The sequence below is a fragment of the Delphinapterus leucas genome, chromosome 14 (genome assembly GCF_059928025.1).
Source record: "Delphinapterus leucas isolate spDelLeu-1000000601 "Yukka" chromosome 14, BTC_Dleu_Yukka2, whole genome shotgun sequence".
Lineage (NCBI taxonomy): Eukaryota > Metazoa > Chordata > Mammalia > Artiodactyla > Monodontidae > Delphinapterus > Delphinapterus leucas.
The window spans coordinates 70418097-70443261 of record NC_143142.1 but is presented as its reverse complement, the minus strand read 5'-3'; the positions used below and the strand labels follow the sequence as shown (position 1 = coordinate 70443261).

At 37.2% G+C, this 25165-nt stretch overlaps 1 protein-coding gene across 11 annotated transcripts in view; it reads right to left on the bottom strand.

Annotated features, from left to right (window-relative positions):
* Window positions 1-569: 569 nt before the first annotated feature.
* The window catches only part of RAB27B (RAB27B, member RAS oncogene family), a 65891-nt gene continuing 41295 nt past the window's right edge, over window positions 570-25165 (bottom strand). For 5 of the 11 annotated variants that reach the window (XM_022584454.3, XM_089895215.1, XM_089895210.1 and 2 more), the window contains 5 exons: window positions 16818-16989; window positions 14966-15051; window positions 10494-10597; window positions 7869-7992; window positions 570-6770 (listed from right to left, as the gene is read on the bottom strand). In XM_022584454.3, the coding sequence (XP_022440162.2) occupies window positions 6584-6770; window positions 7869-7992; window positions 10494-10597; window positions 14966-15051; window positions 16818-16970 (654 nt within the window). In that variant the 5' untranslated portion in view covers window positions 16971-16989 and the 3' untranslated portion in view covers window positions 570-6583. Of the gene's footprint in view, window positions 6771-7868; window positions 7993-10493; window positions 10598-14965; window positions 15052-16817; window positions 16990-18028; window positions 18066-18755; window positions 18926-25165 lie in introns of all 11 variants that reach the window. The other 6 variants (XM_089895212.1, XM_030762040.2, XM_089895213.1 and 3 more) reach the window with 3 other exon arrangements.

Sequence of the window (25165 nt, the reverse complement as noted above, 5' to 3'; positions counted from 1 at the left end):
ATACGGTATTTGTCTTTCTCTTTCTGACTTACTTCACTCTGTATGACAGACTCTGAAGAACCTAGGGGTAAGACAGGAATAAATACACAGACCTACTAGAGAAAGGACTTGAGGATATGGGGAGGGGGAAGGGTAAGCTGTGACAAAGCGAGAGAGAGGCATGGACATTTATATACTACCAAACGTAAGGTAGATAGCTAGTGGGAAGCAGCCGCATAGCACAGGGAGATAAGCTTGGTGCTTTGTGACCGCCTGCAGGGGTGGGATAGGGAGGGTGGGAGGGAGGGAGACGCAAGAGGGAAGAGATATGGGAACATATGTATATGTATAACTGATTCACTTTGTTATAAAGCAGAAACTAACACACCATTGTAAGGCAATTATACTCCAATAAACATGTAAAAAAAAAAAAACCACTTGGCCAAATCCAAATCACTTCTTTCCTAGTTCTTAATGGATATCACTTTTAATGGAATACAATTCCCATACTGATACTGATTTAATGTTCCCCATTCACCATTCATTCAACTTCAGCACAGAAATAAGATTGCTTTGAATATACAAAATAATTGATAAAAATGCATTTTTATTTGAAAAGTGTGCAGAAACAATCACTGAATACAGTTCTCAACCATAGTTTTGAAACCCACACACCACAAAATCATTGGATGCTCTGATTTCTGAAGCTACTAGAACTTTGGTACAACAAAATCCTGACCTAACAGTGTCTGTCAGGCACCACAGTCTATTCAGGGTCACAGAGAATAAAAACTCCATGTTTAAGGTTTTAATTTACATTCATGGCACTAGACAAAACAGAGATCTGAGTAAATGACAGACAAAACAATCGAACGTGCTTAGCCTAAAACTGAGGATAATATCACTTAAAAGTAGACCATTGGGGTACAGTGCAGCACTTCAGTATTATGCCAGAACGTTGTCTACTTTTAACACATTAAGTGGGATAACTTATTTTCCTCAAATAATTTCAGATACAGTCAGTATCTTTTATAAGGCTGTGGACACAGAAGCCCTATTTATACAAGGAGGATTTTGGCCAGATTGTGATATACTATCTAGAATGTAATTGGATTCCTTGAGAGAAATACAAGATGACCTACAAAATGAAATAGAACTCATATTTTTTCAATAACTTGAGACATATTAAACATTTTCAATCAAATACAATGACAGTAAGCCGACTACCCATTTCAGGTTTCCAATATCTCTACTAAAATTAGTGTTTTGTCCCTGCTATAACACTTGTGAAAGTACGGTTGTGAAAGTATGGCTGTGATATTTTATTATTCTTAGCTTGGGATAATAGTGTCAGTTTATGAAATGGAACATAATTTACAAACCAGTTTCTATATATGTTCTCCTTTGGGCCAGACATGAACCCTGTGAGGCATGTAGGATTTATAAGCCTCCTACTCGGAGAAGCCATATTTAATGACATACCCATGGCCCCCAAATTGTTCTTTTTGGCCACTTTCCTTTCTATAATACTAGGCTTCCTCTCAAAGAACATTTGAAAAAAATAACCTGGAGAAGAGTAAGGATAAGCATATGTTATTACTTTGCTAGGGACAGATACTATTTTGATGTGCCAGCAGACATAAGGACAACAGCCATTGGTTAAATAAGGGATCCATTAGGTTAAGAACAGACATGCGGCTCCTACAGAACTTGCTAATGACTAAGTCGACTGAGGGATAATAGCCATGACTCCCACGACCAGTTGGAAAGAACATGAACTCGGAAACAGATTTAAATAACTCAATTCAAAGACAATTACTTTGTACTCTTTTTCTTCAAAAGAGAACACCTTTTTAAATAACCCCATTATTCTGGTACTCATGGTTTTTTATGTTTGCTTGTTATTCTCTCTAAATGTGAATTTAGAAAATATCTCAATCATAGGCTGTTGGCAAAAAGAGCTCTGCAGAAAGGCATCTTTGTGATGCTACTTCTTAAAAAATTAAAGTGCAATTTATGAGAAAATTTGATTCAGATAGAGTAAATGTTTCTAATTTTCCCAAATTTTGATGCCAATCATGAAATATTTAGTGTTTCAATATTTTTATTAGCTTAGTTCTAAGGGCATAAACCTCTAGTTGGTAGATAAAAATAATGGCTAAATATTTGCCATAGATCTGGTTACAAACAACTTTGTCAGTCTTTTTTTTTTTCCTGCCTCTGCCTAAAAATCAACCTTGTAAGTATGGTCTTCTCCATGTTCTGCCATAGTTAGAAACTCTATTTAGACAACTTTAATCTCTAATCTCTATAGTTCTTGCTCAACAATGTCAATGTGGTTGAGTCTCTACCCAAGAACTCCAAGGCAATAAGTTTGTAAAATTCCCTATTCAGCTAACAATGTTTTATTTTTATCAGTTCTACTTTATGAGACAAGTATCTCCATAGATTTATAAAGCATTGAGACAACACTCATCTCAGAGAATACTCTCTATCTACTTTCCATATTTAAGAGCTCAGCACTCTCCCCAGAAATAAACTTATACCACTTTGGTCAAAGATCAAGAAGAAAATACAGCTTTTGGTGAATTCTTAGACAAGCTTTTCAAACATAGACAGTATCTTGGAATCTTTAAAAATGATAAAGCTTTCCCTAAAATATTCAAATACACTAGACTTCTTTTAATGCTTTCAAGCTTGGGAGTAGAAGGTGAAAGACAACTTTTCTACCACTTTGGCTAATGTAGCTCCCAGATCTTCCTTTTAAAGAGTTATTAAGTATCTTAGGACACCAGAAACTTCAATATTATCTCTTTACAATTAGAATTTTAATCTCAAAGATTCTTTATGGATGAGGATTCTCCCTCAAATTTTTAGTTCCAGGTTATATGCTACATCTAGTTATACACTGTATCTCTTTACTCATATTGCTTCTCCTTCTAACCGATGCACCCACTCCATTGGTGAGAATGTATATGAGCTTCATCAAATTTGTTGATTCCCAGTGGACAAAATTTACACTTTAAAGAATATTTCAGCTGTTAGTAAACTATCTTTTAATGTAGTGAGTCCTCCTCTATGGTCAAGTTTCTCTCTCTTATAAAGAAGACAAGAAACGCCTGATAAAAACTCTTGCCCTGTTCCTCCTATCTGTACAGATTGGCAGAGAATAACATACTAGAAGCATAACAAAGACACCCACTGATACATAGAATGTCCCATCTGGTTAAACACAACAGGTAAAATATTTACTTTAGAAAACGCTGGTTTCAAATTTGTTGCAGCGTGCTAGCTGATAATATGGAAATGACAGCAACTTGGCTGGAGTGGGACTGGCCAGAGTTTTGAAATTCTTATGTAGAGACCCACAAGCTCAATTCTCAGCATTCAGCATTTTTTTTCCTGCCAATTTGTGACTTGTTACCCTCATCACACCAAGACAAACATGTTCTCTCAACTATATTTGATACATTTTTCACAGGACTTTTTTTTTTTTTTTTACATTAAAAGGTAACCTTGTACCTAATCACAGAGTCTCAAATAATGCCCACTCCCCAAAAAGTGACCAGGAGATGGTGGTAATAATCTCCAGATTTGAATAAGATTCTTATACCCTTTGCTGAAAACCTCAGAATACCTTTAGCTGCACTAGAGTCTCTGTGAGGCCTTCCTACAACATGGTATTATAGGAAATAAGCTATGGGGCTGGAGACAAATCTGGTCAAGGAGGTCTCCGAGGCACTGTATTAGAGCAATGTAAACATTAAACCAGTGTAAACACTTCCAAAATGGTTTCTATATCAGAAAGGAACTTCATGTACACTTTAAATAATTCTCCAAAATATGATATGGTTAACTAAAGCATTTGGGACGAAATAAGTAATACATATTGCTGTGCATTAAAGGGTGTATGCAATTGTTTAAAAGCAGTCTGTATGCTTCGTGACCCCAAGTCAATCTGAAATTGTAAAATGAATTATACAGAATAATTAATTCTGAAATAATGAAAGAGTAATGGTTACTAGTAATGGTTACATAGACTTCAGGGTCTTACATCAAACTTGACAGAGAAAACATTGTTTTTAGATTAAGTGTTTATTTATAAGTAGAATACTATTTTAAATTAATTTTCTTGTCTGTTTTAAATTTCATTCCTCTTGAGATTACCCAATAATTGTTATTTTTATAGGAATAGTTCTTTAATTATAAGCATCATCACCTTCTGCTTCACGCTATGGCTACCAAATAATGATCCTAAAATAGACCCTGAATAAAGGCTTGTTAAATAACTGACAGCGACAGAATCTTGGATAAGTCAATCAATCACGTAACTGGAAAATACATAGAAACAAAAAGGCATATCCAAAATAAAATGCTTTTTGGATTTTAGAAAGGCTAAGTGTTTCCTGTTGTGGAAATGCAGGGGGCATTATAATTTGAATCCAAAGGAGAAATCGACCTAATGACCGAAAAGTTCACCAAATTTTGCCACACCAATGGTTACATTGTTTTTGCTCATATTCGTTTCAGAAGAAACATCTTTGACGATAGCTAATAGCTTTCCATCCTCCTGGCACAGGCACTGAGGTCATGAATAGCATCACAGAGAAAAGCATCCTGGGAGTGAACACCCACTCATGACCAACCTTAGAAGTTGGCATCGTGCTGCAGAAATCAGAGGACCTGGGCAGCTGACAGTGAGAACTTGTTAATCTGTTAAGGACTAACTCCATTAAAGCTTCCAAATTACCTGGATTCATGGCACATTTCTGGGTCTTGTAACTAGACAGTCCCTTGGATCTGTGTTCCTAAAACTGATTGACACCCAGTGGAGGTTGGCAGATGGAGGTTAAAGGTGGGGGACTGGGATTTAGAGTTTCCTATGTTTGTAACTTAACAAAAAATATACAGAGAGTCTAGAAAAGTGAAGTTTAATTGGAAAATTTTTCTACAAAGAGGAACTATCCTGTAGAAAAATCATATAGTCACAATAAAAAGAGAAAACCTAAAGTATGATGACTTTGTTATTGACAAAATCGACTGAAATACATAAATAATAGTAATAGGAGTGGCTTACGTTTACCAGAAACTAAATCAAAAGCCAATGTTTAGATGCAATAATAATAGGCCAATGGAAAATAACTTTGTGATCATTTTTAGAAAGAAAAGACGGCATTATGTGAAAAATAAAGCCATTAACAAAAGTTTTGCTTAGATAAGATACAGCTCCATCTCTGCCAACCCCCCGATATAGCTCAAGCATAGGTGTTTTGCCTTAGGCAAAATAAAAACAGATGCTAAATACACTGTAATATGGCATGATGTATCATCAATTTTTATGTGATAAATGACATGAAAATTCAGAGTGACCATAAAATCGATCCATCATTATTCTAAGTTGTTGATCTACAAAGTGACATCCCTCTATTTTTACAATTGATTCAAAGCCAGGGGTGCCTGTGGGTTGGAGGAGAGTAATGTGATTTAGAGTTTCCAGTACTTTGTAAATCAGAAAGAAACCTAGAATTAATAGTCACTTTTTATTTCATATCACCAACATATTTTATCTAAAAAAATTAAGGCTAAATAGTTTTTCTTGAGTGCATAAAGAGACAGTTAATAAACAGCAATCTTTAATATCTCTTTGTGACTTTTTATCATGATTGCTAAGAAATATGAAATGTGAAGCTGAACACTACACCAATTTCTAAAATTTTGTTGGAAATGCAAACCTCTGGAGACTCTTTTAATCCCAACTGATAATGTCAGCTTCTAATTGGCTTGAGTGAAATTTGGCTAAGTATCTCTCCCAGACATCTGTAACAGATACGTTTAATTTCAGTTGCCCAAATGCCATGTTCCCATACCTTCATTTTTCTCCCTGGGCATTTCTCTTGTCCTCTGTCATTCACAGTCCTATTCTTGTCTATCTGCCATTTATTAAGAATATACAAATGGCATTATTACACAGTCTCCTACATTTTCTCAGAAGTCTGACATTCATCGTCTCGTAAGGTAGTCATTCTAGCACAGCTTATAGGATGTACATGGTAATGTCACTCTTAATGAACCACTTAGAATTCTTTTTTGTGTATATGCATTTTTAGCTAATGTTTCCCCCAATGCAAACCTATAAAAGTACAAGTCAGATTCTATATAAGAAGTAAATCCAGCCATTTAAGAAAGTCATCTTTCTATGTTATCCCTTTAGAAGCTTATTCTTGTCCCCAGTGTGACAAGGTACCTTTGGTTCTTTTGGTTTGAAAACTCCCTGATATTTCTTCTTGTATACTCTCTTATATACTCATCTTCTTTATAAGGAAAACAAATTGAGCATCCATGATGGTATGATGACGATGGAAAATCTTTGATCTTGTTTGGATGGGCCTCAGGGACAACTGGTCAACTCTTTTGAACACTGTTGACTACTGTGACTTCTTAAAATAGATTTTCTGGCAGAAAAAGAAAGACATGCCATTATGCATGGTCTACTCAACAACAATTGTGTGGTTTGTCACTCTTTTTGGAAGTGATGCTTGCGTGGGGTTCTGGATGATCAGTTCATATGGTAAAGTTTAGCAGGCACACTTCTTTTTTTTTTTTTTTAGCAGGCACACTTCTCTGCTGGTTTGTCCCCATCCAGCTTCCCAGAACTACCACCATTGACAGTGTCGGGGACTTGGGTCTTCTCTACACACTGTTCCATTCGTTTCATTATTAAGTCCAGAAGGGTTTCCACAGCCTTTTCCACATTCTGGCCAGTCGCTGCACTTGTTTCAAAATATGGTATGCTAGCATGGAAGAGATGACAAATATTTTTGAGAGGAAGGAACCAGAAAAGATACAACAAGATGTGCCAATGAGTCACACATGCAACAACATGGCTGGCTGAGAGATTGTGAAATAATCACGATTTTGCTGGCTGAGTTGGAAAACATCCTTGTTTTTCCTCAGTGAGTGAAAGCTGGTGGGTTTCTTTTTAGTATGGGTGTAACAAGTTTTATGGGCAAGGAAACTGATACAGGAGGTAATCAGGGACTTGAAGCCAAAGCATCATCACTGATTCTTAAAAATTAAGAGGGTAAAAATGCCTAAACTAGTGATCAATATTACCATTTAAACTATTACTTCCCTCCAATCAATTATCTAGAGGTCTGATTTAGAATTTAAGCAGGCACTGTATAGGATATTTATGTGAATACAGTCTATATTTATTTGGAATCCAAAGTTCCAAAAAGACATGTACATTTATAAAGCTCTCAAGGAGAATCCTTCAGTAAAAAATGGACAGATTTGGCAAAGATGCTTACATTTGAAAAAGAATGACAATTTCTGCCTTGGGAGTCAATTTACAATTACATGGAATATTTAAAAAATTTTAAAAGCTGCCATTTAAGCTCAGCTAGGATAATGATTGCAATATTATGTCCAGGTCAGGTATCATTCCTTAGAGTTTTGTAGTTATTGATTGAGAGGCAGTAGAATACAGCGTTGAAAAGCATGGACTCTGATCTCAGTCTGCCTGGGTTGAATTCTAGCTCTACTTACTATCTATGTGGCCTTCCATTAGTTACTCAATCCCCCTGTGTCTCAATTACTCATATATAAAGTGGAATAACTCTAGATCTCCTATATATGATTATGAGGGGTTAGATGAGTTAAAGCCTAGGAACAGTTGCTAGCACATAATAAGCATTCGGTAAATGTTAGCTGCTATTATTATGAAATAGTTCATTAAAAACATCACATATATTCCTCTGGAAGATCTTTTTCATTCATGCGACATTCCTGAATCAAAGGTATCCCTTCTAACATCAATCTCCTGACCCTACCCCATCACTAAGCAGCAGTGTGCAAGCTTAGAGGACATCTCCACGCGACTGACTTACCTGTATTTGTCAGCCAGGTCCCGGGCTTGCCGTTCGTTGACTTCTCTCTGGTCTGGCAGGTCTGCCTTGTTGCCAATTAATACTATATCTGGATTTTCACAATAAGCATTTGCTTGCAGTTGGCCTTGGAAAGAAAACAGATGGAACCAGCAAGTTAGCTATAAACAAGTGATGTCAAATGACTGCTCATACTTCAGAGTCCTAATCTAATTGTTCGTCTGCAGCTTAGCTGCTTACGAGTTACATTATATTAGCCAAGTTGCTTAACTCTTCCCAGCCACAGTTTCCTCATCTAGAAAATGGAGCTAATTCCTCACAGGTTGCGGGTTGTGAAGATTAATAAGAGTGTATATGAAGCACTTGTATGAATACCTATCAGTGCTCCTCTATATCTGGGGAAATGCCCTTTGAGATGAACATACTGTTTTTCATTCCATTTATTCTTCAAATATAAGTGGAGATAATAGAATGTGATCTTAAAGTACATAAGTTTGCTCTTTCCTTTAGGAGGCTGCTACATTTCCCTTTCCTGAAGTTCAAGGTGATGATCCATAAGAGCAGAACATTTTTGAACCACCACAAATTCATGTAGAAACAATATTAAGACAGGTCACTTGTTTTTCTCTTTTCTCCAGGAGACACTGTTTAAAAGAGAAGGGGGGTGGGGGGAGGAGGAGGAGAGAAGAAGAAGGAGGAGAAGAAGAAGGAAGGGAGGCAGGGAGGGAGGGAGGAAGGAAGGAAACGATAAAAAAACTTGTCAATCTATGTTTTCAAGGTTACGGGACTATTTTACGGTCTACTTCAAGGCAAGCTATTTGCAACCTTGCTGAGGTCAGAGAAAGAAGACAAATGCTTACTCTATAACACCAATTATTTGGATGTTAGAAATTAAAGCCTTATTAGATACGGCAATTAATTATCTTAAATCCCAACTGTATCTTTCTGGAAATTTTAGTAATAAGGGAGCATCTCATCTACCTTGAAAAATGATGAACGAATCAGTCTCTGAAAGAATTGAATAATCTTATTATCTCCTTATCTCCCCAGAATCTAATAATAACACCAAAATTTGGATAAAGAAATGTAATAGCAGAAGAAAATGGACACAGATCCTAGGATAAACACTCATTTGGAGAAGCAATTAAGTCAGAATTTGTTGGTATTTTTCCCCACTGTTAGTGAACTTACATTTAAAGCATTTACATATATTATTAATTATATATAATATGTAATAATAAGATATGTATATATTTGAGAATCTACACAGCCAGACACTCAGCCAGGTGATCTGGGGTATCGCAATGGAACAAAGCAGACCAAGTCTGCACCTTTATAGAGCTTACATTCTAGTGGTAGAAAGAACCAAAACCACAAGTAAACAAAGAAATAATATAATATAATAAATATAATATAATATAATAAATATAATATGTGTCAGGTGGTGGCAGTGACCAAATGAAATAGAAAGTGTATTGAGGGCATACAGAGTGATGAAGAGCACTGTTTTAGATGGGGCTGTCAGGGAAAGCCTCTCCCAAGAGATAAATAAGGTTTGAACAAGAACTTGGAGGAGATGAAAGAACTAACACACGCTACAAATCGGAAAAGAGAAATCAATGCAGAGGCGAACAGAAATCAAAGTCTCCAAGGCAGGACTGTGCTTCTCAGGGGAGAGACCTTTAGCTGGAGGCCAGTTAGCTGGGGCAGAGTAAAAGTGAATTAAAGAGGAATTCCAAGTGAGATGGGAAATCCCAAAAGGACTTCGAGCAGAGGAATACTATGATCTAGTCTTTTAAAAAATATCACTCTGGCCACAGACAGCCCTGACAAATCTAGAAACGACAAGTAGCACCAGCCCCATGCGACTGCTGGTATGTCCCACTAGGATTAAAACTGGTATTTGTAATTTAAAACATGCAAATGAAATATTGTCTTTAGTGCTACATCAGTTAAAAAAATAAAGGAAAAATCAAACACCACGCTTCTGTGCTGACGTATCAATCTGGCTTTAATAACTGACCAGGCTACTTTGAAACTTTATATTATGTTTAAATTGCCATGAAGGCTGGAGATTTTTCTGTACCAGTCTTCCTCACATTTGAACACTTTTCTAAAAAGAAGTAAATTTCAACGTGAGCCTGTTGACTGACACGCTACCATATTTTCACGTGGCTGCTCTGCTCTGAAACAATTTCCCACCTAATTAACCCATTAGTTCATTAACACCTTAGGTAACCCACGTGCAAGGGCACACACTGTAGGTACCAGTTGCCCCCTCAGAAAACGCTGCTGTTTTTCTGTGTCCCCACCAGGCTAGATGGAGTAGATGTGACCACTCATTTAGTTTTAAGACGTCCTTCAAGACTTACTGGATACGTGGAATTAATGGCCTGTCAATTGCAACAATAAAGTCCTTACGTATAGGTGGTGATTCTTCTAAGGCGTCAAAGGAAAACACAATTTTAAGCCACTTTGGACGAGCCACATAAAAGCCACCGCTTTGAAGGTGACACAGGAAACACTAAACCTGTGACATTTTAGAGTTAATCTGTGGTCCCCAATCTGGTTTCATCTTGTGAGGCAGAGAAGCAACGTGGCCAACGGAAGTTACTCGGTCCCACTTACTCATCCAGTTTCTGACATTTAAGAAGCTCTGTTGACTGGTGAGGTCAAACATTAATAAGAAACCCATGGCGTCTCTGAAAAACGCAGTGGTGAGGCTCCGGAATCTGCCAAAAAAGCACAGTGGGTAGTTCTGAAAGTCAGTCCACATGCAAATTCTGATGACAATGCAAACAACACTATTTCCCTTTCAGATACGAACTCTCCGTGGCATCCCTCGGGATTATTCTGCCGAATGGGCAAAAAGACTGCTGAAGGGTCGGGCAGAACACCTGGTTGTGGATTTGTTTAAGATCGCGTCCCGGCTTTATGTTCCATAGCAGGTATGCGTGCAAGAGTTTGTAAACTTCAACCACACGCTCGCGTACACAGCCCCTTGGAATCTTTCTCTCATTGGCTCACGGGCATCTCGTGGCCCACAATTAAAATAGAAGCCACTTTAGAGTTGGGACTTTAACTTATACTTTTCAAATTTCTTGTCTGTGCCCAGAAGGAAGCTTGGCACATGGTAGCCTGAAAATGAATGCCTGTGATTACATGCAGAAAATCACAACTTGTTAGCAGCTGGAACTAGGGTTCTTTTGTAAGGAAGAACATTGGTGAGAAAACTCTTTTATAAGCACTCCTTAGGGATAAAACTGAGCTTTAGGCTGGCATGCATGTCTCTTAAGGAGAAGGACGACAGTGAAGAAAGGAAAAAGAGGATGTTGATTAGGGGAATGAGGGAAGGGCAGAGAGACTTGGTAGTTGAGGAGAGAAAGCAAGAAGTCTCATCTCTAATGGAGGATTTTGAAGAACGCACTCCTTCATGTGCGATGTAAAGACTTTCTCTTGTTCCAACCCCTTCTACCCCAACATCCTCAGGGAAGTTGAAGATGCTTTGAGATCCACTTCAATGTCAGCAATGGGCGAAACAAGAGATCACAGTAAGGTCCAGAGAAGGTTTGGGTTATACTGATAAAGAAGTGAATTTGGCAATTGAGTTTTAGAAAGGCACATGACTTTGAAACAGAGAAGCGTATCACTTCTTATCCTAAATGTCCTCCTAATTTTGGATCTCCTATTTTGGCCTATTTGTAGATTCTTGGGTTTCCTCTGGGTTCTATTCTTGACCCCTTCTTCCTCTACATATATTCACTGGTTAATCTCATTCACTTCCCTGGCTCAATTATCACCTATATGTTGAACCCCAAATTTATAGGTCTAAATTTTTCCTGCCTTCCACACCATATGCCCAATTACTTGTTTGATATTTCCACTTGGAGGAAACTAAGGTACCCTCAGCTTCATGTGTTTAAAACCAAACTGGCCCCTCCTCCTGATTTTCTGTCAATGACATCACCATCCTCCTTGGTCACCACAGCCTTTCTACCTCACCTGCTATATACAAGCAATCAACAAATATCTCCTGACTTTCTCATTTCTGTCCACGTACCCTGCCACTACTCTAGTTTTGGACCCATTATCTTCCACCTGGATAATTTCAACAGCCTTCTCAACAGGCTTCCTGTCTCCAGTGTCATATGGGATCCTCCCCTTCCCTGATTTCTTCCCACTGATTATATAAATCCTCTGCTAAAAACATTTAAATGATGGTACTTTGCTTAAGATAATGACTGAACTTTTCAACAGTCCGTCAAGGCTCTGCATGAACTAACCCTTGCTCATCTATCCAGCTTCATCTGTTGACTACCCACAGGCAAGCTGATCTTCTTTTAGTTCTTAGAAAGTTCACTCTCTCCCCTGGGCTTTCACACACACTGTTATTCCTGTGGGTAGCCTCACCTTCATGCTTCCTTTACCTTCTGTCCTTTTAGCCTGGATAAGATTCACTCATACATTGTGTATGAGTATGTATATTTACATATAACAGTATCACCTCCCCACGCTGACTTCCCAACACCCTCATGTAGCTTATGGGCTCCTCTTGGTGCACCTGACAACCACTCTTTGTTTTCCTGTTAGTGCCCTAAAGCTATTATTGCAATTGTTTATTTGTCCAAATTCTACCCCGGTAGCTCCAAGAAAAAAGGAGCTGTGTTTCTAACTTGCTATCCATTGCGTTTCTATGGCCCTGAGCACATTTTTGGCTCGCTAAATGCCTGTCAAGTATAGATAAAGAAATAAAGAAAGAAAATAGCAAAGGATATAAATTATTAAAGTGTTAAATAACTTCAATAGAGAACAATACTTTCAATACCAAATCAGGGAGAAGAGATATTTTAATGACTTTTTATTTCCAAAATAAGATTCCTTTGGTAGGACATACTCATGATGATTACGAAATACCAAAAGTTTTACTCAGTTTTCTTCCTGTGGATTTGTTCCTACGAGTCACTAGAAGCTCAGAGATTACAGGGCTTTTATTGAAGGGTTCTTTCTCTGTCTTTGGGAACTAGCTGTACTCCCAAAACTGTCTCCTGCTCCAACCACAAGAGTGTGGCTAACTCAGCCACAATAGTCTCCTCTCTGTCCTCTCCTTAAGAGTGTGTGTGTGTGTGTGTGTCTCATTTGAGGATAAGACTGTGCCTTATCCCCCTCTCATTGCCCACAGCACAGGACAGTTACTTTAAAACATACTTGCTCGATAAGATCTCACTGGAGCAAACACTTCTGCATCCACAGCAACATGGGTAAAATACTCTTGCTCTGGACCAGCTTCATACCCTGGACCACTCAGCCCAGTACCCTTGTTAACCCCCTTACTTTCCAGGGTTTACTCCAGGGGAAAGCTTATTGATTTCTAGCTTCACCCACCAACCTCATTGTGTCCCCGGGGCGGGGGAAAGCTAGGACCCCATGAGAAAACAGATCCTAGGGCACATTATAGCTCCTTCTCCCTCACTGAGAACTAAGTCTGTGCCCTGCATCCTTTAGGTTTACATAAGGGGTATGATTTTCGTCCTCCTTCCCATAATGTGCCTTTTATCAATAATCATTATGTTACATGGCTTATACTGCCAGTCGTCCTCAGGCACAGGGCTGAGGTGTGAGGCATTGTTCATCCTGCTGCTTAGCTGCACCTTTTGTATACAGAATGCAAAATTCTCAAGGAATGAATAACCTTGATGTACTAAGACTGTCCTTAGTGTTTCCTATTTCACTCCTGGAGCAGCTGTCTTAAGGGGACAGATGAGAGAAGCCTGCCATCACGCTAGGCTGACATATCGTGTGCGAAGACATATGGGAACCACATTTTCTCATATTCCTTCTTCAAAAATGAATTAAATCGGTCTATAAAACATACATCTTTGTGACAACAAAACTGACATATGAACAGAGATTCTTGTAAGGAGTGACTTCAGAAGAACCAGCCGTGTTGAAGGATGTGTGTAAATGGAATTCACAGTCAAAAAAGCTCACAGAGAGGGCCCAGCACCTCTCCTGGCGTTTACACTCACTGAAAGCGAGAATGTTTTGGATTCATTTCAAAGACTGAAGTGTTTACCAGCATAAACATTGTAAGACATGTGATGTAGAATTGGGAGGTATGTGCCTTCTAAATATCTTCTCTGACAATCTATTGCCAATTTTTGTTTAATCTAATATTGAAAAGCTTCACTAGCTTGGGGTCTTTTGCACTCTGGAAGTTTGAATCTCAAAGAAATATATTTTCATCAAATAATGGCATAGCACCTCCAGCTCTAAACAATCCACACTACTGTCTACTGAGTGTCTCTTGACTTGGACGTTGTACCAGAGACGAGGCTGAAAAACCAAGTATGGCCTCTGTCCTTATAAGGCTCACAATTGTGTTGGGGTGAGAAGGTCACAAGTGAATCAGAGACCAGCAGTTACAGATAAAAATAAAAGATTCACCTTACTGCAAGGTGGTATATAATTAATTGAGTAATTTAAGGAATGGAAGAATAGATGTAGGAGTTCAAGAAAGAGGGAGTTTGTTTCACTTGGGGTGTTCAGAAGAGCCCCGACAAGCAGGTGTAATGTGAGCCAGGCCTGGTGAAAGGAGAGGCTCAGGGAAGGTGGAAAGGGAGTAAAACATTCCAGCTGGAGGTTGATGGTGAGACCAAAATCTCAGAGAGTTAAGCCAGTCAAAAGGCACAGGACGAGAGTCTGTGTGTAAGGGCGGAAAGAGATGAGAAAGATATTAACACCCTTTTCTTCAACTCCCTCTTCAAGTAGTACTTGTAACAATGTCAATTTCCCACCTCAGTTTAATTAAATTCTGGAGAAGTTTTTTCCTTTTTTCCCCTATTAAAGTACAAAGACAATGCATAAGAATTTTCACAGAGATTTCTGAAAATCTGATTTTTGAAATCTGTACCAAATACACAGTGCTAGTTATGGTCGATTAACTACAAATAATTTATTTTTATTTTTTGATACAAATGTTTATTTTGAAACCAGAAGGAGAGTTGCATATCCTTACAAGTCCACATACCACATACAGCATTCACATTAAAATAAGTTTTCCTAAGATATTTGTAGCTAGAAACAAAGTAATTCACTGTTACCTCTCTTGTCCTGCTGTGTCCCAAAGCTGGAGATGCACCTTAACTGCTTTCCCTGTTGACCCATTTGGTCCCTGTGTGTTATAAACCTGAAAAATACAAATGTCATCCGTTGATACTGCTTTGGATTTTGTCAGCATTCAAATTCTCTGGGTTCACTCAGCATATTTTTTCTTCATTACTATAATCAAAGTTCATAGTGCAAAATAAATATTTGCTCTGTTTTGTTTCCCCAGAAGTATCACATATACTCTCACTTTTAAATGTCAAGTATAAGTATGGTTTTCAAAACAATTTAGGCATCCTGCAAACTTAAATTAGACACCTTCTGTCATTTCCTCATGGAGGCAGCAAACATTAGATTTAGGACCCAACTTCTACGTTCAAATATAGACTCTTCATTTAACTTCATAGAATCTTATTTTCCTTTAGCAAATTTAGACCCATCATTTCCTCCTACTTTACAGAGTTACTGCTAACTTGAATGACATAGCAGATGTGAAGGCATTTTTAAAACAGTAAAATGCTTTACAAATACCTGAATATCCTCTACTGTGAACTGGACTTTCAAAATGAAAAACACATGGAATTTCTCAATAAGTTTACACAGGATATTTCAAGCCTTTCCTTACTAGTCGTTCCTTCAAAGGCTCTTTTTAGAAAAGTTTAAATTTTTTAAATGATGGCATTTTGACTTCTTATTTAAACAAAGCATAGAAATTTTAGTATTTATCCAGTTCTTTTACTTATGGCTTAGTGAAGACGTTTTAAAGGAAAAACTTTGCAAAGATTTATACCTAGATTGGGGTTGGGGGTGGGGAATTGGGAGGGGAGAAGGCACAGAAAAACCCTGGAAGGGTTGGGAGCAAGTTTGCTAAGACTATAGTACTGGACTTTCAGATAAGGTACAGGACATTATAAGGAACCATGATTTAACTTCTCAACATCATTTTCTTTGTTTGTTTTTTTGGATTTGTGATATCAACTGGAAGCCGCCGCCATCTTGGCAATCAAGAATACCTTGGGTGGCAGTAAATCTGGCTAAGCTCCTGTGCCTATGTTACACGTCTCACATGTCACAATATCCTTGTCATTAGCGTCTAGCATAGGAGAAGGAAGTGGTTGTGATTCTCACTTAAAATCCCTTATCTTGAAAAATAGCATGGATTGGTCTCACATTCTGTTCATAAGAAGCTAGTGATTGATGGCTGAGTCTACACATAAATAAAAATGCAGCAAGAACTCACAAAGCTCATGTTCCAGCTATTTACCAATCATTCTTTTAACTTTTTTTGTAAGCATAGGGAAATGAACACTTGTTTTTACTGAGGAACTCAGATCAAGAGTTAATGATTTTAGATACTAATTCATGTTTTGAAAGTTGCCTTAAGAATTCATAGAAAACACACTATACAAACCCATAAATGATTTTTGTGTACTTCTGGAGACCAGTGATAGTGCCCCTCAACTTTTTCTAAGCAAAATGTTATTTATAATTCAGACAGTAAAAAATAATATTTAAATTGGATTAAAGTGACAGGTTATGAATTTCATGTGATAAAAGACGGTCACCTTGCAATGCAATAAACATAGCTTCTTAATCCTTATCTTTTTTTCTTTTTTTTTTTTTTTTATGTGGTACGTGGGCCTCTCACTGTTGTGGCCTCTCCCATTGTGGAGCACAGGCTCTGGATGAGCAGGCTCAGCGGCCATGGCTCATGGGCCCAGCCGCTCCGCGGCATGTGGGATCTTCCCGGACCGGGGCACGAACCCGTGTGCGCCACCAGGGAAGCCCTTAATCCTTATCTTATATAGTAGGATCAGCAACCAGTTAACAGTATGGTTAAAAACTCACCACACGTTTTTCCCGAAAGTCTATCCCTACTGTCGTGATGAACTTGGGATTGAATTTATTGTCTGTGTAGCGATAAAGAAATGTCGTCTTCCCCACCCCCGAATCTCCAAGGGCCAGGAATTTGATCAGATAATCATAGTCCCCATCGGTCATAGTGATGGTCTTGGTGGGCCTGTGTAGGAGGAAAAATAAGTACTTATGATTAAAATTGGTTTTCCTTTGCCTTCCTGCAAAGCAACGTAAATTTAGCTTTCAAGGGTAAAAAATTGGAATGCCTCTATTCTGTGACTCGGTGAGTTAACTAGTTCAGAGCAGCTTCAGGAGTTAAGGACTCTTCTATGATTTCACTTAGTACCTATCTTTTTATATCATGTCAGGTAATATGGAACAAAAAGCTATGTGATACCCACCATGGCTATTGCCACAGCAATAGTAGAACTTAAAGACTTATAGCTTTGTCTCTTGGAATCAGGAGTGTGGTGCTAGGAAAAAGAGTCATAGGGAATAGAAAAAACTGTCTAAGATGATGCAGGTGTGCTAGAGGGAGACTGAAATTATATATGAGTAATGGAAGAGAAAAACCTAGGGGGATATTCTGCATGTAATCCTGCAGGATGAGTTTTCTATTATATGCATACAAAAGATTCCTTTTTAATTTAAAAAATTTCACAGCTGAAATGACAACCTTTAAAAACACTGATTTGAAAATCATTTCAAAAGCAATGTTTTAAAATCTTACGTTCTGAAATACTGAACCCTCTGTTCTCCAATGGCAAATCTGCTGTATTTGGCAAATCTGCTGAATATTTTCTAGGCCTTGAAAAAAGGGAAGAGCTATTCAGAGGCATACCTATGGTAATTCTTCTAATATTTCTCCTGAAGGAACACCACTTGCCATTTCACCCACTGCCCTAACCTCTCCTGCCTTGGTTTTAATTTCTTCTGTTGTTACAACGGTTATGGGTGATGCCAAGGGCCAAATCCAAAAACAGTGGTGACATGAAAACTACCACCACATACCTTTGAATTACACCATCACCCACTAAACACTTGATGTACTTTCCACTCTTGAGGTTAGCAAAATGATTTGCCATTTGGTACAACTTTCTGATTTGTGGGTTATACAGATGGATAGAGGAAGGCTTATGAAGACATCCCTAGAATAGAAACATTTCTCTCCTATTAGGTAAGAAGGAGGAATATTTCCTCACCTCTACAATACAGAAAACGCTGTGCTCTTCAGGAGTTCTGAGGTGATCAAGATCAAATGTCAACAACAGGCTGCTCCACGGACATATCTGAAAACTGCTACATAATTCTAATCATTTTTCTACATGTAAGAAAATGATGCACATATTCATCAATTTAAACAAAACTTTATTTTTTACATTGTCATTTTGGTACGGGGTCAAAACTAAAAGGTTCCATGTCTTTGGATAAATAATGATAAAGATGACGATTAGGTAGTTAGCCAGCCAGTATTATTGCATCATTTGGAAGATTTACAAGGTTTTTACATTCGAATTTTCAAAAATTTGAACCCTATTGATGCTACATCCTCCTAAATGTATTATGGTTGATGGATGTATATTTCTTTAATTAATGAATAGTTTTTGAGGTCAGGTGTTTTGAGAGCTGCCGATATATATTTTTGCACTAAAGTTTTCCTCTCTTATAACATCCTTTCTTCACTGAGTAGGGCTCTCAGGGTAGATATTTGCTGACTGTGAATGTACTCTTTTTCTTTTTTAAGATCTATACAAAGTATAACCATTGCTCAGGAAGAGGTGCATAGCAACCATCAACAACCAGCCTTCCTTGATGTAGGGATACAGACATCTCCACTACTGACGTGAAATTCTTCTTGGAAAATGTCTGCATTGATCAACACCCTGGCGGTGAGTAGTTCTGCGTTTGGGTTGGTGCCAAATATCTTACCAGGACTTTTTGGTTGAAGATGTTGCTGTTTCTAGTCTTTGAGCCAAATGGGTTGCTAGAGGAGATTGCTGTCAAAGTCGTAAGGTTTCCCGCATCTAAGGTCTATCATCCTCACCATCACTCTACCTTTGTCTCTCTTTCCCTTCCAAACTTGCTCATGTGAAACTCCTCTGAAGGGTGATAAAGTCTGTTATTTCACCAGTAAAATCGGATAAAACTGTTAATTCTCTTGTGAAAAAAAACAGATGAAATTTAAATATTCTAAGATAGTTAAGTAATTAAAGCAAAATTCGTCCCTGGGCACAATCCTTGATAATCAGAGGGAAGAAACTGAAGCTACTGGTTACCTAAATACACGATAAAGTTGGAGGATACTGTGGTTTCCTGGAAAAATGAATAGAATCAAGAAGATACATCAGCACATTTTAAAACTTTGCTCACAGTTAACTATGCTTTTTGCAATATTTTTGGTGACAGTGTCACAAAAGGCTAAGTCTTGAGCAAATCTAGTTAAATACCTCCAATATACAGTATCAGGCCCAAAGATGAAAATTCCAAAAATGTAATCCATAATCTAGTTTCTGTCAAGGCATGCATACACTGAATAAGGATGAAAGAAAATACAATATAATTTTACAAGATGGAACATGATTAGTTGATAAATGAGTCAAATCGTTGTGCTTTTAGTTCAAACAAAACAATAATCTTCATGGACTGCAATGGTCAGAGCAGATTTTGTAGAGGAAGATGAACTTGCATTTAACCTTATAGCATAAGGAGGAATTAGGTACGAGAGGAGATTCAGGACCATCGCATGGGAGATTAATTGTCACTTACAGAATGAAACTATCACTACTTGCCAACTACATGCCCTACCATGTATTTCTGACCTACAGCCAATCTGCAGTCCATAAACTGCCTGGGGTTGCCTCCCAATCAGGCTCTAATCCAGAGTCAACAATCCTGGCTAACACAGATCAATTCTACTGCAGCCCACACAGGGTCTTTTCTTTAACTGAAAGATGGTGGAGAATTTGTGGCATTGAACATAAATTCCACCTGAAATGAATGCAAGCTTGGCACTGTGGAAACCATTTATTTAGTGTCTTCAATAGACTATTTAAAGAAATTGACATATTAAGCTGGGTATGAGATAGTTTGCCTCCAAGTTTCTTTTAAAAATGGATTATTTTATATATACAATTCTTTTGCATTTAGTTTGTAATTTTTAAAGAAATTTCTTTTGTATTTAGCTTTGTTCCTCTTTTATTACTATGTGATTTTCTGAGTCCTAAAATCATGTGACCTCGATAGTCTATACTTGGCACAGCAAATACACCACCACAAAGAAAAATAAAAGCCTTGGTAAAAAAGGCTGTTTTCCAAGAACTGGGCTAAAAGAAAAGATCTGGTAAGGATCAAAAAGCTGACAAGTTTAGCAGTATTGTTTATTCCCGCGCAATGATTGATGGGATTGTTAGTTCTTGGTTCTATGAATCTAAAAGGGAAGAAAAAGCCAGAGGATTGCCATGTTTCAGGAAATGCGTCTGACTCTCTGCCATTATCACTGTGTCACAAACTATACCACAAGAGCCAGAAGGTCTTTTAGATACAGAAACCACAGCATCGACCTCAGAGCCTTTCGTGGGAAGGTTAAGAGGCTGGAAGGAGTAGGGAAAAGAATTCACAACGTCCATGAGGCTCTGTTTAATGAAGAATCTTAAAGGTAGAAGGAAATCTAAGTAATCATGTGGTCTAGCCCTTAGTTAACAGATGAGAAATCACATGCAGGGAAGTTACCTAATTTACGGGGTGACATTTCTAATAGAGGAAACCCCAAGACTGGTGTTCATTATGATTTGAAATGGAAACTGGGTTAGATAGGTAGAAAGTAGAAATATATTCATTCTATGAGGGAAGGGAATTTTCTCTGGGAACATGATTTTCATAGTTAGAATATCTCAAATGAGGTTGCCCATACTGTCTCTCTCTCTTTTTTTTACCCTGCTTTGTTTCATTCTTGTTCAACATAAATTCCATTAGCTCAGGAATTTAATTTCCTTGTCCACTGCTGGATCCACAGAGCCCAGTATAGTGGTTGGCATACAGGAGGAGCTCAATACATATGTGTTAGTGTATATTTAATATTTAAGATTCTCAGAGCCATGCAAATGTCATGATTAATGAAATGTGTCTTTGGGCAGTTGGTGGAAGTGGAGTCTCTCCAAGTTCAGAGCTTGGATTCTCCTTCCTTCCTCATCTGTAAAGTGAACGTTTAGATTAAATAATGACCTTGGTACTTTCCAGATCTGGCTTCCTGAGCTCATTTTTCTATTTTAAGTTGCACAAGAGTATAAAAACTTCCTCAAAGTAGAATATTTATATCTTCAGAAGAGCAATTTCAAATAACCTGGGAAAAGAGAAAGTACAGAGGGACTATAATTTTTGAAAGTGAGATTTGTGCCGGCAGACAGCATATTAACTTGTCAGTTGAATAGGTCAGAGCTCAGAGAACTGGGCTCCCCTATGAGAGCAACCATTTGTTCATCTAACACTCATTGGCACCTTCTGTTTTGCATGATATTTTGCATGGCTCTGAGGATACACTCCAATTTTTCTAGTGGGGAGCTTAACAAATGCTACAGATATGTGTGGACGACTACTACCCAGATGGACTAACCCATGCAAACTTTGCTAGTTCTCCAAGTAACAATCTTAAGGATGCCATGACAAGTTATGACCTTGTGACGTGAACTTATTAAATTCATAAAACCATTCTTAAGGTACTTCAGAAAGCTTAAAATAGCAGACAAATAAAATATCACTGATACTACTTTGCATTCAGTGTAGATGGTTTCGATAAAATAAAACTATCGAGCATAAAATGGACAGATGTTTAATATTTCCTCATTTATCTTTATTTGATTGGTTTGTGTTGGGCTCCAGTAAGAGCATTTGGGGTCTGGGAATCTCACAGCAAGCGCTTCATTATCTGAACGATAGCCTAAAGGTGGTTCTCGTTAACTGACCTTGAAATACGGCTTCCTACCACCACATTCATGTCCAGGAGGTTACAGTTACATTATGGACGGCTGAAGTACTCTAGAGGCCCGTAGCCTGTGCATCAGAACAGAAGGCATTTTCTGGAAGGAGGGAAGTTGTGCGGGAGGGTGTAAATTAAAAAATTTTTAAAAAAACCTCTTCAGTGTATTCCATAGCATTTTGTTCGGTTAGCAAAGGTTATCAAAGATAACCTTTATTTCGATACTTCCTAAATGCTATTTAGAATGAATGGATGTGAGCCTATATGGAACATTCAAACTAAACTGCAAATATAAATCAACATCATCTTAACTGAACTTTTATTTGTTGACAGTGGTCAATGTGTCTACTGGAGCAATCAAATCTACTTTTAAATGTGTTCATTTTGTTTCAATTTATGGTCAAGGGATATAATATAATAGAGATAGACTAAGAATTCATTGAGCTTACTCACCCCGAAAATAAAGGGTAAAAATTCCAACACAAGTCAGCTTTAAATTGGTTTTTCTCCACTGATATATCATTATTCTCACATATTAAGTGCACTTCTAAGCCAATGTATAATTTTATTTCTCTAAAATTCTTTTCTCTATAAGGTAAAAATTTCCCTTTAGCTTAATTTTGTGGTATCCTTTGAAACTGTATGAATTTTTCCCTTCCCTTTACTTTTTATGATGAGCACTTTCAAACATATACAAAATTTGAGGGAATAGTAGTGTACACCCACATACTGATGGCCCAGCTTCTAAACTACCAATACATGGCCAACTTTGTTTCATGTATCCAAAACTCTCCCTTTACCAGACTATTTTGAAGCAAATACCAGGCATCATAACATTTTTTTCATGAATAATTCAATATATATCTCTGAAGATTTCTCAACTTTCCATTTATATTGTGCTTACCTATAGAGAAGATTGTCAAACATCTGGCTTTCTATTTGATAGGTCTGAAGCCATATCTTAATACTGTTTTAGCCTGTGTTTCTTTTCCAATGATCAAGGTCAAGCATATTTTCATACGTTTAAGGGTTATTTGTATTCCTTTTTTGTGTGACTGGAAGGCTCATATCTCTTGTTCAGTTTTTAAAAATGGTTTATCTCTCCTATTTTTAGAAGTTCTTTGTGTATTAGGGACATTAAAACCTTGTTATTTAAGTTGCAAATACTTTTTCCCATTTGTCTCTTTGCTTGTGATATTTATGCCACCCAAACGGCTTTTATTGTTATTGTTGATGTCTGGGGGAGGAGAAATCAAATTTTGAATCACAAGAAGGTTTTCCCATGCCAGATAATAAAGTAATTCACTTATGTGTTCTTCTGCTACTTACATGGTTTCAACTTACATTTAAAAATCTAACTCACCTGGAATTTACCATAAATATGTTATGAAGAATTGATCCAAACTTATCTCATGATAGCTGTCCAAATACAACTTACATACAAATTCATCTTTTCATCACTGATTTAAGATACTACCTCTATCATATAGTAAAATTTCATACACAGTTGTGTCTATTCCTGGATTCTGCTCTTCTGTTCCCCTGGTCTAGCTGTCTCTTCATGAAGCACCAGTTAAGTATACAATGTTTAATATCTGAAAAGTTATCCCCTCCTCATTGTTCTTTTCTTAACATCTTTACAATATTGAGTCTTCTAATCCAAAATCATATGTCTTCCATGTGTTCAAGTCATCTATTGTGACTTCCAGGATTAATTTATGGTTTTCCTCATACAGATTTTGGATATTTTTGTTAAGTTCACAACTAAGTATATGATTTTCCTTATTTGCTTTTGTAACTTGGGGTTCATCTGTCAACTTTGGCCTATTATTGTTTTGTTGTTTATGTGAAGATTATTGACTTCTGTATATTGGTTTTATTACTCAGTGCTTTGCCAAATTTTCTTATTTTTTTAGTGGTTTTTCAATTTATTATTTTGAATTTTCCAGATGTACAATTATATCCTTGATTAATAGGTATACTTTATTTCTTCCTTTCAAATTTTTATGCTTCTACTTGTTTTTTCTTGTCTACTTTCAATGGCTGATGCCTCTACTATAAAATTAAAGAGTAGTAGAGACAGTGGACATCCTTGTTTCTGATTTTAGTTGGAAATTCTCTAGTGTTTTTCCATTAAGGAAGATGCTGGCTGCTTTTAACATGAGTGGATATTAAATTTGTCAATTACTCTTTCTTCTTCTATTGAGATGATCTCCTGGTTTTTCTCCTTAGCTTAATTTTATGAATAGATTTCCTTATATAGCAACACCTTTATATTTCTGAAATAAATTTCACTTGTTCATGATGTAGTATCTTTTAATGTGCCATCGGTTATGTTACTTACATTTTATTTAACTTTTTCATCAGTATTAATAAGTAAGATTTGTCTTGCTTTTGCAACAATCTTTGGTTTTGAGCTTTACATTACAATCACTTCACTGAAAGGATATGAAAAGTTTCCTTCTTTTTCTGTGCGCTAGAGTAGTTTAAGTGTTATGGAGGTTATCTGATCTTTAAATGTTCGAAAGAATTTCTATATGAAACCATCTTGTCCAGGTGATATGTGTGTGTTGTTGGGGGGGATTAAATTGCTCTCTATTTCTTCTCTGGTAATTGGTCCCTTTAATCCTGTCTCCAGTAGGATCAGTTTTGCAAAGTTGTAGTGTTGTAGGACATTAATCATCTCATCTAGAAATTCAAATGTACTTTATAGAGTTGTACAAACTACTCTCATATGATTTTTTAAATCCCGTTTTGATACTTATTTTTCCACCTGACATTTCTAATTCTGTATAATTGTATTGTACTTATTTGTGGAAGGCTTTAGAAAATCAATGAAAGTACCAGTCTCATTATCTCAAGAGTTTATTTTAATTTTTATATTATAGCCCATAGTCCAGTAATCCTATTTTCTACTATCATTAATTTTTCCCTTAGAATGTCCTCTCTACCCCTACTCTTTACCTTCTAAACTCAAATCATATCCACACTTTCCTTGTTCGTGAGTTCTTACACTTCTCCAATTTTATTCCAGTTTTTTTGTATCCATAAGGGGCATAGTTCTCTGGGGTCAAGGTCTAGCAGACCTTGAAATTCTGGACTTGAAATTGCTAAAACCCAAATCTGCTCAATGAGTATTCTTACTGAGAACACTGCAGCTTGCCAATAATTCTCACAATCAGGGTCAGGATAAGGCTGCTCCCTGATCTGAGAAATTTTTACCTGAATTGAAAGAGCTTCTAAATCATTTGGTTCACTAATATAGATCCATTCAGAATCAGTGCTTTTCATGTGTTTCCCTAACATTGGATCATTATGACTCTGTAGGAGGCAGCAAAACACAAAGCTATTTTGTTCCCAGTTGCAG